The 12,790-nt window shown below is 39.3% G+C and overlaps 1 protein-coding gene across 1 annotated transcript; it reads right to left on the bottom strand.

The window, feature by feature from the left end:
* Positions 1-693: 693 nt before the first annotated feature.
* Positions 694-1,036, bottom strand: LOC138147503 (large ribosomal subunit protein eL43-like). The gene has a single exon (XM_069070021.1). The coding sequence runs from the start codon at positions 985-987 to the stop codon at positions 709-711; it is 279 nt and encodes a 92-aa protein (XP_068926122.1). The 5' UTR covers positions 988-1,036; the 3' UTR covers positions 694-708.
* Between the last annotated feature and the right edge of the window lie 11,754 nt (positions 1,037-12,790).

Raw genomic sequence — 12,790 nt, 5'->3', positions numbered from 1 at the left:
TGAGGCAAACAGAGTTGTGACTTGTCCAGGGTCACACAGCTAATAAGTATCTCAGGTCAGATTTGAGGATGCCACTTCCTCCACTGCCACTACTACTACTTTGCTCATGCCCTCCCATCTCCTTCCCCTTTGCCTCTCTTATTTTACAGGTTGTTTGTCTTTTTTTCATACTTCTAAACATATTTCAAATCCACATTCTGGCCCAAAGAGGATAAAAGTCTAAATTACTCTCAAATATGTGCAGGGATGCTTGTCCCTCAGAACTACCAATCCCAGAGTTCCAGTCAGTTCCCAAACTCCTATATCTTTGGCTTTCCATCCTAGATTAAGACATTTCATGTTACGCCCCCTCACCCCCTCTACTCTTTTTTTTTTTTCTAATTAAAGGTGCCATCCCTTGACTCACTTCTTAAAGAGGCCTATTTACTGAATGGATGTTACCTCACTCTATGGGAGAACTTGAAAAGGCCTTAACCTAAAAGGGCCAGGGTGTCTCATTGCATCTGCGGTTTATCTCCAGTCATCCTGGTGAATCTCAGATCACTGGATCCAGATAACTCTGGAGGAGAAAGTGAGGCTGGTGACCTTGCACAGCCCTCCCTCACTCAAATCAAAGTCAACTGCAAGTCATGTCATCTTTTTTTTTTTTTATTCAATAAATTAACCCATTTATTGTCGGACTATGGGCTACAGATATTTGATAAGATTTTACTGGTCTTTCAATTCCTTCAGTCTTCCGATGGCAGATTTGACTGTGACTGCAGAGGTAGTATTGTAGGTCCATGCACCACCAGCTACTGTTTTCATACAGGATCCACAGTGCCAGATACCCACAGCCCGTCTCTTCATTTTGGTCTTGCCACAGAAGGAGCAGGTATCCTTGGCATGCTGGCTAATTTCAATTTTCTTCACCATTTTCCTGAGGGATGCACCATAACGTGTTCCATATTTACCAACAATTCCGACCTTCTTGGTACGTTTAGCCATGTTATCGGCTCTGGGGCTGGAGCTGGGAGAGGAAAGCAAGTCATGTCATCTTTTCCCTGGTGTCATGGTCCTCTTCAAAAATAAAGAACAAACACAGCAACAACACAACTGGGACTCTGAAATGTCTGACTAAAAAGCAAAGTCCTACTCTGGTAACCTCTTAGTTCTTCTTCATCTCATCCAGACAAATATACAGAGGGACAACTAGTGATTCTGGCACTTGGGACAAATTCAGTTGATAGCTGGTGCATGGAGAATATCTAAGGTATGTTTTCTTAGCCTGTGTGATTTAAGATAAACTGAGCCACAAGTCATGGGAACTGAAGAGATTGAGGAAGTGAATGGCCAGGATAGTTCCAGGGGCAGAGATTATGGTGGAAAAGAAAACTGTCAGCTAGATACTGAACTTATTGAGGGAGAGGAACAGTGACCCTGAAGTCGACAATGACAAGGATCTGGACAAGATGGAGTGAATGCTAAAAGTAAAGCAGTGATTATAGAACAATGGTGGCAAAGGGAGGGTCTAAAAGTGGTGGTAGGAAACTAAGAATATGCCAACTCCAACTCTAAGCCCTACATATCAGGATTCCTGAGAGAAGGCCTAGTCAGCCACAAGGAGAATTCCAAGACACCCAAGAGACATGGTATCTTCAGGAGGGAAGTAGGTTTCAGAAAGTAACAGGAGGTGGGGCATGAAGATTGGTCTGTGAGAGGAGGAGATAGAGGACAAAGGGGATTTTTTTTTAACAGTGGAGAAGGGTTATAATAGGTTCAGTGGAAAGGGAGGGCAGGAGAAGATAGGAACTAAAGAGGGCCAAAGCTGAACTAAATAGGAATAAGAATGTAGAGAAAAGTCATGATCGAGAGAGTTCTGAACTACAAGCATTAGGGGAGCAGAAGGTAGGAATTTGCTGGCCACAGTGCATGGGCAGTGTCCAATAAGAAGAAAATTCTAAATGTAGTGGTACCCAAGTAACTCTTCAGATCATGACTCTGAGGCGGAATCCACTAAATTGATTGTAGGAGGGGAAGATTATGGATTATCAAATGTTATTAAAATCTTATAAGACATCTTTATCAAGGGTGACGAGGATGAGCATGCACCATACCTCCTTTTTGGTAACATTCATTTTTATAAGATTTTGAGTTCCAAACTTTTTCCCTCCCTCCCCACTCCCCAAGATGGCAAGCAACCTAATATAGGCTATACATGTAGAATCATATTAAACGTATTTCCACATCAATCATGAAAGAAGAATCAGAACAAAAGGGGAAAACCAAGAGAAAGAAAAAACAAACCAAAAAAGGTAAAAATAGTATGCTTCCATCTGCATTCAGACTCCATAGTTCTTTCTCTGCATGTGGATAGTATTTTCCATCATGAGTCTTTCGGAATTGTCTTAGATCATTGTATCATTGAAAAGAGCCATATCTATGTAAATCAATCATCATACAATGTTACTGTTATTGCATATAATGTTCTCTTAGTTCTGACCATAGCCTCTTGTTAAAGGACAAGGTCAACCACCATTTCCTGGTTGGTATTTAAGCATCTGTTTCACCAGAAGAGGTTATGTTGAAATTGGATGGTGACTGAGCCCCAGGAAGATCTGCTTCCTCAGTAGTCTATAAAAGTTTTAGAAAAGTTTTGCTTCTTTTTGTTTTGGACCCAGCCCAGTTGACTTGTGCTTCTCCCTTAGACTTCCCAGCAGTGTAGGGAGAGGATTTCTTTCTCTTCATTTCCCCTCTCTTCTTCCTCCACCTCATTTGCCCCAACTCTCATTGAAGCCTGTTACGCGAGCACATGACAAAGTCGTATTAGCATGTGTTTGTCTAGGTAAGCCTGAGATCCCTGACTGCGTCTTCTGCTTCGTGTTACTTTCCCTGAGCATGGTGAATGAATAGCAATCCTAAGAGACAGATGTTTCTGGCCTTTGCAGTTACCTAGTAAATTTGAGAGTTCTAAAGTCAGATGCTGGTTGTCCAGTAGGAAGTGATTTATATGAAGATTCTCAGAGGAGAAGGACACAACCAAGAGGATTCTGCAGCTGAAGAGCTAAAGCCAAGGCTGTGATTGACTATCTAGGAGATGCAGATTTGTGAGTTGTTCAGACAAGCACGTTTACAAAAAACTCAATCTTGATCCTCCCTCTTTGGCATCAGACTCTCCCAGGATTGAATTTGGAACGACTTGAACTGAGAGCCAGGGACTCTTTTCTGTGAAAGGGTCTCCTCTCAACTTTGGGCGACATATTTATCGAATGCTTAATCTGTGTAAGGCATCAGGCTCATGATGAGGGATATCATGGAAGAAATATGAGACAGCTCTTGCCTTCAAAGGGTTTACTGGGATTGAGGGGATTTGTAAGGTATTTGTCTGATAGACATTCCCTTTCCCGCATATCCTGGGCATCCCATGTGATTCAGGATCATGGTACCATAGGGTCTGAGGATCTCTGGTCAGGTAGTACTACCTGGGTAGAATGTTGCATATGTTGTCAGATATAGTCATCTTGCTGATCCGTTATGTTTTACAGTTTTTCTTTGTAACAAAGAGAGAGATATTTGGAAATGGTTTTTGTGTTAAAAAAAAAAAAGCACCCAAAAAAACCCCTCTAAAAGTATATTTGATTTCATGTGTGAAACCTTTTCTTTCAAAACTAAAAGAAAAGAATTTGGTGACCTCCAATAATAGATGAGAACTGTCTAAGGTGGACACTCAAACAAACTGTCATAAATTAGCAATAGTATAATTTCTACAGCTCATAAAATTGTTTGGTGATTAATTCTACACACACCCATCTCTATTTTTTAAAAAATGGTATTACTATGCATGGAGTTGATGCTTAACATTGTATCATTCCAAATGTCTAATATGGTACATCACAACCTCTTAGTTTCAATTTGCAAATACCAGCCTGTGTCATAGAACAGGAATGTCAGATGCGCTCCAGGATTGTTAATAATGGTGTAATTTTTACTTGTGTACTTGGTATCCTTTTAAGTGAGATACTAAGCCCCTAGGGATGGAATTTTGTCTTCTACAACATACCTGTGGTTGCATTACTGTACAATAATATGTAAAATAAGAGGGAAAAGGAGGTTAATGCTTCAATTCCCTTGTTCCACACCCATGTACGTTCTTTATAGACCACCCCTCCTTCCACTCTCTCCCACCACAGTCATTTGGCATGGACAACAGTGATTACCCAAGTCTGTCTGTTCTGTTCTGTCTGTCGGTCGGTCTCTCATAAACACACATGCAAACACAAACATTTAGTACAACTTGTCTAGAACAATCTGAAAGTAAAATTCATGCTTATTTGTTATACATCTTGAGAATGAGTATGACATTCTCTTGAGTGGAATCTGCTTGATTACTTAGAGGAAACTTTTAAAAGAAGTATTATACTTGATGAGGTTGAAGTATATGATCACTGTGATTCCTTTCAACCCTGAGATCCTGTAAATATAAAAAATAATTTGACCTTTGCCATAAAGCAGCCATAATGGTTGTATATAAGCTTAATTCATTTCAATAAACGCTTATTGAATGATGATTAGAGGCCAGATACTAGGTGTACTAAGAAATAGCTTGGATTCAAGGTTGGATTTGTGATGAATGTATAAAATATATGTGTAAACATATACACACATATACATACATAGTCACACACATGTATATATACACATATACATATGTGTGTATTATGTGTTGGGTACTATGCTAACATTTGGAATACAAACATAAAATCTAGATAGTACCTGCCCTCAGGAAGCTTATATTCTCATAGGAAGAGATGAATACATATAAGAGAATGGTGACCAGATAAAAGTCTTTCGGTACATTAAAAAGTCACTGGGATTGATCATGGAAGTAGCAATTACAATATTGATTTAATTATATTTACTGGAGGAAGAGGTAGAATGGGGGAAAGGGATGGGGTCAGGAATATAACATTTAGAAAGGAAGAACATAAGCATTTATTAAGCACTTATTATATTACCAGCATTGTGCTAAATGTTGTTGATATAAATACAAGAAAAAAGATAGTTCCTGACTTCAAGGAGTTTGCATTCTAATGGGAGAAGGTAATACAGAAAAGGTTGCTGAAAAACTAGGGGGTGGGGTGGAGGACAGAAGCTACCCAGTATGAGATATAGTTTTGAAGTCCAGAATCCAGGAATAGGGCTGGGAGGGAACTAAAGGTCAAACTAGAACCCTTCAAAAAATGGAGGCTCAAGGAGAGAAATTCACCAATGGGAGAAGATAGTAGACCTTACAGGAGGGATATTCCAGCTCGAGAAAGCTTTAGGGATGATTGGATGCCTTTTAAGGGCCAGGAGGCCCCATATCTTGAGGGAAGTTCGAGAATGAGATGGCATATTGTGGAAGTTCAGGGAGAAGGAACAAGAGATAACTTAAGGAGGAAGAGAGTATTGTCATCTAGATCAAGATCAGTGTAGAAGGTGATATGTGATCTAAGCTTTAAGGGGAGATAGGGAATCTAGGAGGCAGAGGGGGTGCTGAAAGGCCTGGAGGAGCCTATGGAGTACATTCTAGGCTTTGGAACAGCCTGGTTAAAGGCAAACATAAAAAAGATGAAATACCAAGCAGACCAGTTCAGCTGGAACAAAGAATAAATTAAAAAGACAAACATGAAATATATCTGGAAAGATAGGTAGGAAATAGATTGTGGCAGGGGAGGGGGCTTTAATTGGACACAGTATCATGCCATAAAGACAATAGGGAGCTACTAAAGACTTTTTAGTGAGAGAGTGACATAGAACCGTTTCTTAGGAAAACTAATTTGACAGCTATTTTGATGATAGACTCAGGGTGAGGAGAAAGGAAATAGAGAGGCCAGTTAGAGGCTGTTGCAATAGTCCAGTCCAAATGAGACATGATGATGGCCTGTACTAGCCCACTGATTCAAGTAGAGAGATGAAGATGTATGTGAGAAATGTTGTAGTGATAGAACTGACAAGAACTGAGAACTGATTGGACATAGGGCATGATGAAGAGGGAGGAAACAAGGATGACTCTAGCTTGTGAACCTGAGTGACTGAAAAGATTTCAGCAGAAATAAAGAAATTCAAGAGTCATCTGCACAGAAATAATCATTGAACCAATGAGGACTGATGAGATCACTGAAAATCAGATTGCAGAGAGAGAAGAGTAGGGCCAGGATAGAATTTCGGGAGATAATGAGGACTTGTATGGGAAGGAGACTGAGACTATTGGTTAGATAAGAAGGAAAAGAATCAAGATAGAACAGTATCACAGGGGTCAAGGGAAGGGAATCTCCAGGTTGTTGGAGACTAAGAAAAGGCCAGTGGATTCAGCTCTTAAAAGATACTTGGTATCATTAGAGAGAGCTTTCAGAGAGCGGGGTTAGAAACCAGATTTTAAAAAGCAAAGCAGGATGTGAGGAAATGGAAATAATTATTGTAGACGGTTCTTTGAGGAGTTTGGCTATGAAAGAGATAATGATATATGACAATACTTTATGAGGAAGACAGGGTCAAGTGAAGTGTGTGGGTAAGACCTGGGCATGTCTATAGGCAGCAGAGAAGACACCCATAGGGAAGAAAAGACTGAAGATGAGAGAATGAATAATCAAAAGGACAATTTCCTGGAGGAGATAGGAACATGTAAGATCAAGAGATGGAAAGAATGAGGAGAGAATGGGAGATTAGGTAGAAGAATTTTGAGGGGTAGAATATAATGGGGGACAATTAATGGTAAATTACTTCTATTTTCCTTTCTTTTCTACTTAAAAAAATTGCCTATTGATGTATTTTATATCACAATCATTTCTCAGTAACTCCTGCCCTCTCTTACCTTCCCTTATAGCAACAATAACAATTAAGCAAAACTATCCAAATACAGCAATTGTCACTGATAGAATATGAAACATTATATAACCATAGCGCACTACCTTTCCAGAGAGAAGAAAGTTTTCCGGAATCAGTGTTATCACTGTATTCAAGCTGAAAGCTATTGTATTTTAACGTTATCTTCCTTTATATTATTGTATACTTTTTTCCCTAGTTCTGCTTTCTGTGATCTCGGTTGATGTTTATCAGTTGATATCTATATCAATTCAAATGAGACTTCCTAATGACCTCTCTTTCCTCAATAAAATAGATTAGGTCCTTAGCTGGGGATAAGGGTCTGAGAAGAAAATGTTTGGGCTATCTACTACAAGAAATGTGATAGAATTGATTGGAGGAAGAATACAAAGATTGCCACACAGTAGTGAAATCTCAGTTGGGGGTTAGATTACATGAAATTTTAGTGGAATCAGTCAGAACAATTTCATAACGTTTTCCTAGCAATGTATAATCTCAGTCAAGCAGTAGCCGAAGAGGTGGATGGTGGGTGAAACTCAGGGTTGGAGTTTGGCTGACCAGCAATAGGGCAAACAGACATGCTTAGAAGATAATGTGTAGTTGAAATGGTTAACCAGAAGTCAAGTCTGTGAAGGGAGGAAAATGTGGCCAGAGAAGGAACTGGAAGAACAGGGAGAGATAAAGGGCCTGGAGGTCAAAGGGAAAACAAAGAATAAGTTTAAAAGCGGCAAGGCAGAAGAAAAAGATGGAAAGATAGAAGATTATGGAAAAAGAGAGGAATTTCAGAATTCAAAGTAGCAAAGTTGAATATTTATGTGTGATTGTGAGATCTAAGATGTGATCATTCCCATGAAGGGCTGAAGTAGAGTTATGGTCTAAATCATGGGAGCTAAGGAAATTGATAAACTGGCAGGCCAAGTTGTTCAAGGGGACATTAACATTGAAGTCCCTAAATCTGAAAGCAAAAGTTGATAGGGATAACTGTACAGACTTACACTCAATTTCTTCTTTTTAAATTAAATTAATTTTTTTCCATTTAGAAATTTCCCCTAACAGAAAAAGAGGAGAGAGAAAGAAAAAACAAACACTTGTAACAAGTATTTATGGGTAAGCAAAACAAGCTCCCACATTGTCAATGTCCAAAAAAAATGTATATTTCAATCTGCACATCACCTTTCTGTGAGGAGGTGGGTAGCATGTTTCACACTGGGTCCTTTGGAATTGTGGTTGGTAATTGTATTAATCCTAAATTTTTCTAAGTTGTTTTTACGATGTTATTTTATAAATTGTTCTCTTGGTTCTACTCACTTCTCTCTGCACCAGAGTAATAATAACTGATTACACTCAGGGTCATAATTACAATAATTCCAATAATCCACCTCTTAAAGCACAACTTGAGCTAAGTATATTTAAAGAACAGTTTGTCTGAGAAATATCTGGTATTTTCAGCAGTCTGCAAGTTCCATATGAGTCATCAATGTGACATGGCAGTCAAGAAAACTAATTCAATCTTGTATTTCAACAAGATACATAGCTTTTAGGAATAAGGAGAAAGATGGTCCTACTATACTTGATGCTAGACCACACAGAGAATATTTTATCACCACATTTTAGGAAGACAATTGATAAATTGAAGAGTGACCAGAGAAGAGAAACCAGACTGAAGAAGGGCCTCAGGTTCATGCCATTTGATTGTAGAAACTTATGGTGCTTAGCCTGGAGAAGAGAAAATTTGGTAGAGAGTGACATGATAGCTGTCTTCAGTTATACAAAAGACTGCCATGTGAAAGGATTAGACTTGTTTATTTTGGTCTTTGAGAGTGGAAGTAGCAGCAATGAATGGAAGTGGGAAGGAGCCAAATTTATCCTTGATATAAAAACAAAATTTCTAACAATTAGAACTATCCCAAAGTGGGAGATATATGTGACACAATGGTTGGAATCCCAGGTCTGGAGTTAGGAAGACCTGAGTTCAAATCAGTCTCAGACTTACTAGCTGCGTGACCCTGTACAAGTCAAAAACCCTCTTTACCTTAGTTTCCTCAATTGTAAAATGTGTTGGAGAAGGAAATAACAAAACACTCCAGTATCTTTGCCAAGAAAACCCCAATTGAGACCACAAAGAGTTGTATATAACTGAAACAACTGATTAACAACAATGACAAAAATGGGATAGGCTGCCTTGGATGCTAGTAGGTTCTCCTGTCTTCCTCCGGCCATGATTTTTCAAGTTAAGACTGGATGATACATTTCTGGTTATGTTATAGAGTTATAATTCCGATTTCATGGAAATGGAATCCCTTGGAGGTTCATGACAGTGGTCTAACCAGTTTGAGCTAAAAATTCTTTAACAGTGACTTCATAAGTAAATAATTGCCCAGTTCTGTTACAAATATATTTTTTCTCTACATAATTTGATGTAAAAGAAAAAAAAATGAAGTCTTGAGATAATAAGAAATACATGAGATCTTGCTGAATTATTTCAAATTTTTATAGAATGTCCTACATAAAATATTTGTAATTATTTTATAATTAAACTTTTAAAACTTTATATTTAGTTTTCATAATTAGAGGTAGAATGGGTGGTACAGTGGATAGAGTGCCAGTTCTTGAGTCAGGAAGACTCATCTTCATGACTTCAAATCTGGCCTCAGAAATTTACTATGTGACCCTGGGCAAGTCATTTAACCCTGTTAGCCTCAGTTTCCTCATCTGTAAAACCATACAGAGAAGGAAATGGCAAACTACTCTAGTATCTTTGTGGAGAAAGCACCAAATGGGGTCACAAGGAGTCAGATACAACTGAAAAATCACAACAGCTATAATGAAAATTTTAATTTGGAGATTTTTGGGGGGGAGAGGGGACAGGTTTTTATCATAGTCACTGTAACACTTAATAAATGTGTTTATACTTAATAAATATCTAAAACAATATAAGTAGTATGTATATTAAATGACACTGGGGATTCACAAGATTTTTTGGTATTATTGGTTGTTGTTGCTGAATGAGATTTATGGAACAAAAAACGTTGGTGATAGCTGTTGTAGAGGAAATTCTTTTTTTTTTTCCAGTATAGGCTGGACTAGATGGACTCTGAGGTTCCTTCAAATTCTAAAATTCTACATCATTCTAGGTTCTTGAGGATTCTGAGTTGCAAGTCAATTACTAAACTCCTTGAGAAATGATGGAATGACCAGTAAATGATTGCAAGAACAAGCTAGACTGGGTAATGTAGATAGACGGGGTGAACATCATAGGGGAGGTGACTGAATGAGGGTGGCAAAGGAATGGCTTAGAAGTAGCAATGAGGAATAAAGTATGCGGCCCCTTTTCTAGTGAGCCCAGGGGTTAGGGAGCATAACAGAAGGCTCATTGAGCACTAGAAACGATGACCTCTCCTGGGGGAATCCAAGTTTCTGTATCAGAAAATTAAAAGAGCTAGATAAGAGCTCTAAGAAGGGGGATGGGGAGGAGGGGGACGGACTCTTAAATAATTAGAAGAGGAAAAGGACTATGTTGGGATGAGATTGAAGTGCATAAGAATGAAACAAGAAGACAAGATAGTAGGGAGGAGGAATTTTTGCCCCAGTGGGAGTAGACATTGACTTTGAATCCCAGGGATCAGGAAAACAGTGGCTAGGACACAGAATCAGGGGAGACCGAGTTGATCAGGGGTCTCCACTCTTCAGGATCCTCTGATGAATGAGCCTTGTGTTTGTGAGGGGATGGAGGCATTAACTTCCATGACCTGTCATTTCAAACACAGTAATTGGGAGTTTAGGCAAATAGGGGGACAAGGCAAAGAGTTTCAAGTATTTCAGTCAATTAAAGCCTTGTTCTCAGATCCTCTAGGCTGCATCAAATCACTGTCTATGACAGTCCCATATGTTTAATCCATGATATCCAAGAATGAGGCACACCCAAAAGATACTGAGTGGGGGTGTCAACCTTTCATCCTACATCCCCAGAAGAACATGCCTCCTGGTACCGTTGGCTCCCAGAGATTCAGGATGTCTTATGGATCTCTTTGGCATATCAGAAGAGTATAGGTCTCCTTCCCTGGTGACCCTTTACTGTCTCAGCATCAAAAGCACACGTTGAGAGTTCTATCTTACCTACTACTGTGAGAAAGTCTTTTATCTAAGGAAGTCTAGAGTGTACCACTTTTCTCACAATCTCAGATAGATATGGTATAGCTGAGACTGAGAGAGGGGTACTTTGAATATCAGAAACCAGAATTGTCCTGCGGGAATGTGAAGTTTCTTTGATCAAATTAACTATAGCATGTTAGAAGCTTCTATTTTACTGTATATTTTTGTTGTTTGTTTCATAGCTGCTGAAGGAAGCCAGCATGGAGCTAAAATCTCCTCTGATTAAATTTGGCTCAGGAGAAAGTCCCACTGGCATTACTGCAGAACCAAGGTGATCAGTGGAAACCCTCAGTTTTCTCATTTATAAGATGAGGAGTCTGGAATAGTCAGTGGCTAAGGTTCTAAATCCTATGTTTCTATAAGAACTAACAAATCCCTGGCAAAGTGGTTTCAGCCACCACCTATCTGTGGCAAGTCACTTAGTGAGAACCAACCCATATTGTTCTCCCTGTAGAAAATGGAGAAACTACTTCTGCCCTAGCCCAGTCTTTTGTTTTGTGATGGATAAATTGAAATGGTAACTGATTAATGATAGACAGTAAAGCAGCCAATTGCAAAGGACATATTGCCAGGTTCCAAGATCATCAGATAAGAGTTTTGGAGCTGAAGAAAAGCTTACAGACCATCTAGTCTAACTCATTTATTTTACAGACTAGACAGTTGAAGTCCAGAGAGGATAATTAAGTTTTTCAAGGTTGCATCTAAATAGTAAGTGATATATGGGGCAGCTAGGTGGCACAGTGAATAGAGCACCAGCCCTGGAGTCAGGAGGACTTGAGTTCAAATCCGATCTCAGACACTTGACACTTAACTAGCTGTGTGACCTTGGGCAAGTGTCACTTAACCCCAATTGCCTTGCCTTCCCCCCTCAAAAAAAAAAAAGAATTATAATAGTAAGTGGCATAGTTGGATTAAAGTTTCTTGACACCAAATTCAATGCTCTTTCTACTGCATTTTCTCAGAATCTCAGTAGGCCAAATTTTTAAAGACTAAATTTATACGTATATAAAAGGGATTTGTTATTTGACACCTGAGGATACTCAAGAAACCAAAAGGTGAAAATGCAGTACCGTACCTTGATTAATGCGAACAAGACCCAAGTAATAATTTTAGAGTGGACCCTTTATTAGAAACGCTATGTGGCTGATCAGGCCACGTGGCAGGCTAAGCCGGCACCACCCATGTCTCATCTGGGGCAGAGCTTTAACTTATAAAGGGGGCCTTACGTAAGCAGTGATTGGTCTGTACACACCTTGAAACTCCCCCAGAAGCCCATCCACTTCTAGGCAGGTGAGCTGACTGGGGAAAGGGCAGAGACCCAAGGGGGGAGGGTGGAGCTGACCTGGCAGTCTGCTCACTTCCTTGAGGAAGGGGGGGTATGTGGGGAAAACCAGGCACAACAAAACAATCTGAATTGTTTTGGGGAGTAGAGGAGCTTAATTTACAGTAAAATAATTCTAAACAACTTTGGTTGCCATTAGTCTCAGCCAAAATGGTTTATATGACATTGTTATCATTATCCACTAACATTTAGGTCTACTGTGTGCAAACTGGAACATGAAATGCCAAGCTACAGTGAAGTATGAGATGTCAAACTGAGGTCTTTAGTTCTGAGACCGAGCCCCCTCAAAGATTTTATAGTCTAGTTGAAAAGACAGGGTAGGTATGTATGTGGGTTTGTCTATACATATACATGTATATATACATACAGAATATACATACAGACATGCACACACATACACACGTGTGCACCATGAAGAAATCTATGAAATTATAGGGTAATAGCCCTTGTTGG

The sequence above is a fragment of the Petaurus breviceps genome, unplaced genomic scaffold, assembly GCF_028583685.1.
Source record: "Petaurus breviceps papuanus isolate PSGF00001 unplaced genomic scaffold, PetGlider_PUasm1.0 90792, whole genome shotgun sequence".
NCBI lineage: Eukaryota > Metazoa > Chordata > Mammalia > Diprotodontia > Petauridae > Petaurus > Petaurus breviceps.
The sequence above is the reverse complement of the archived record's forward strand: the minus strand, read 5'-3'. Positions and strand labels throughout refer to the sequence as shown.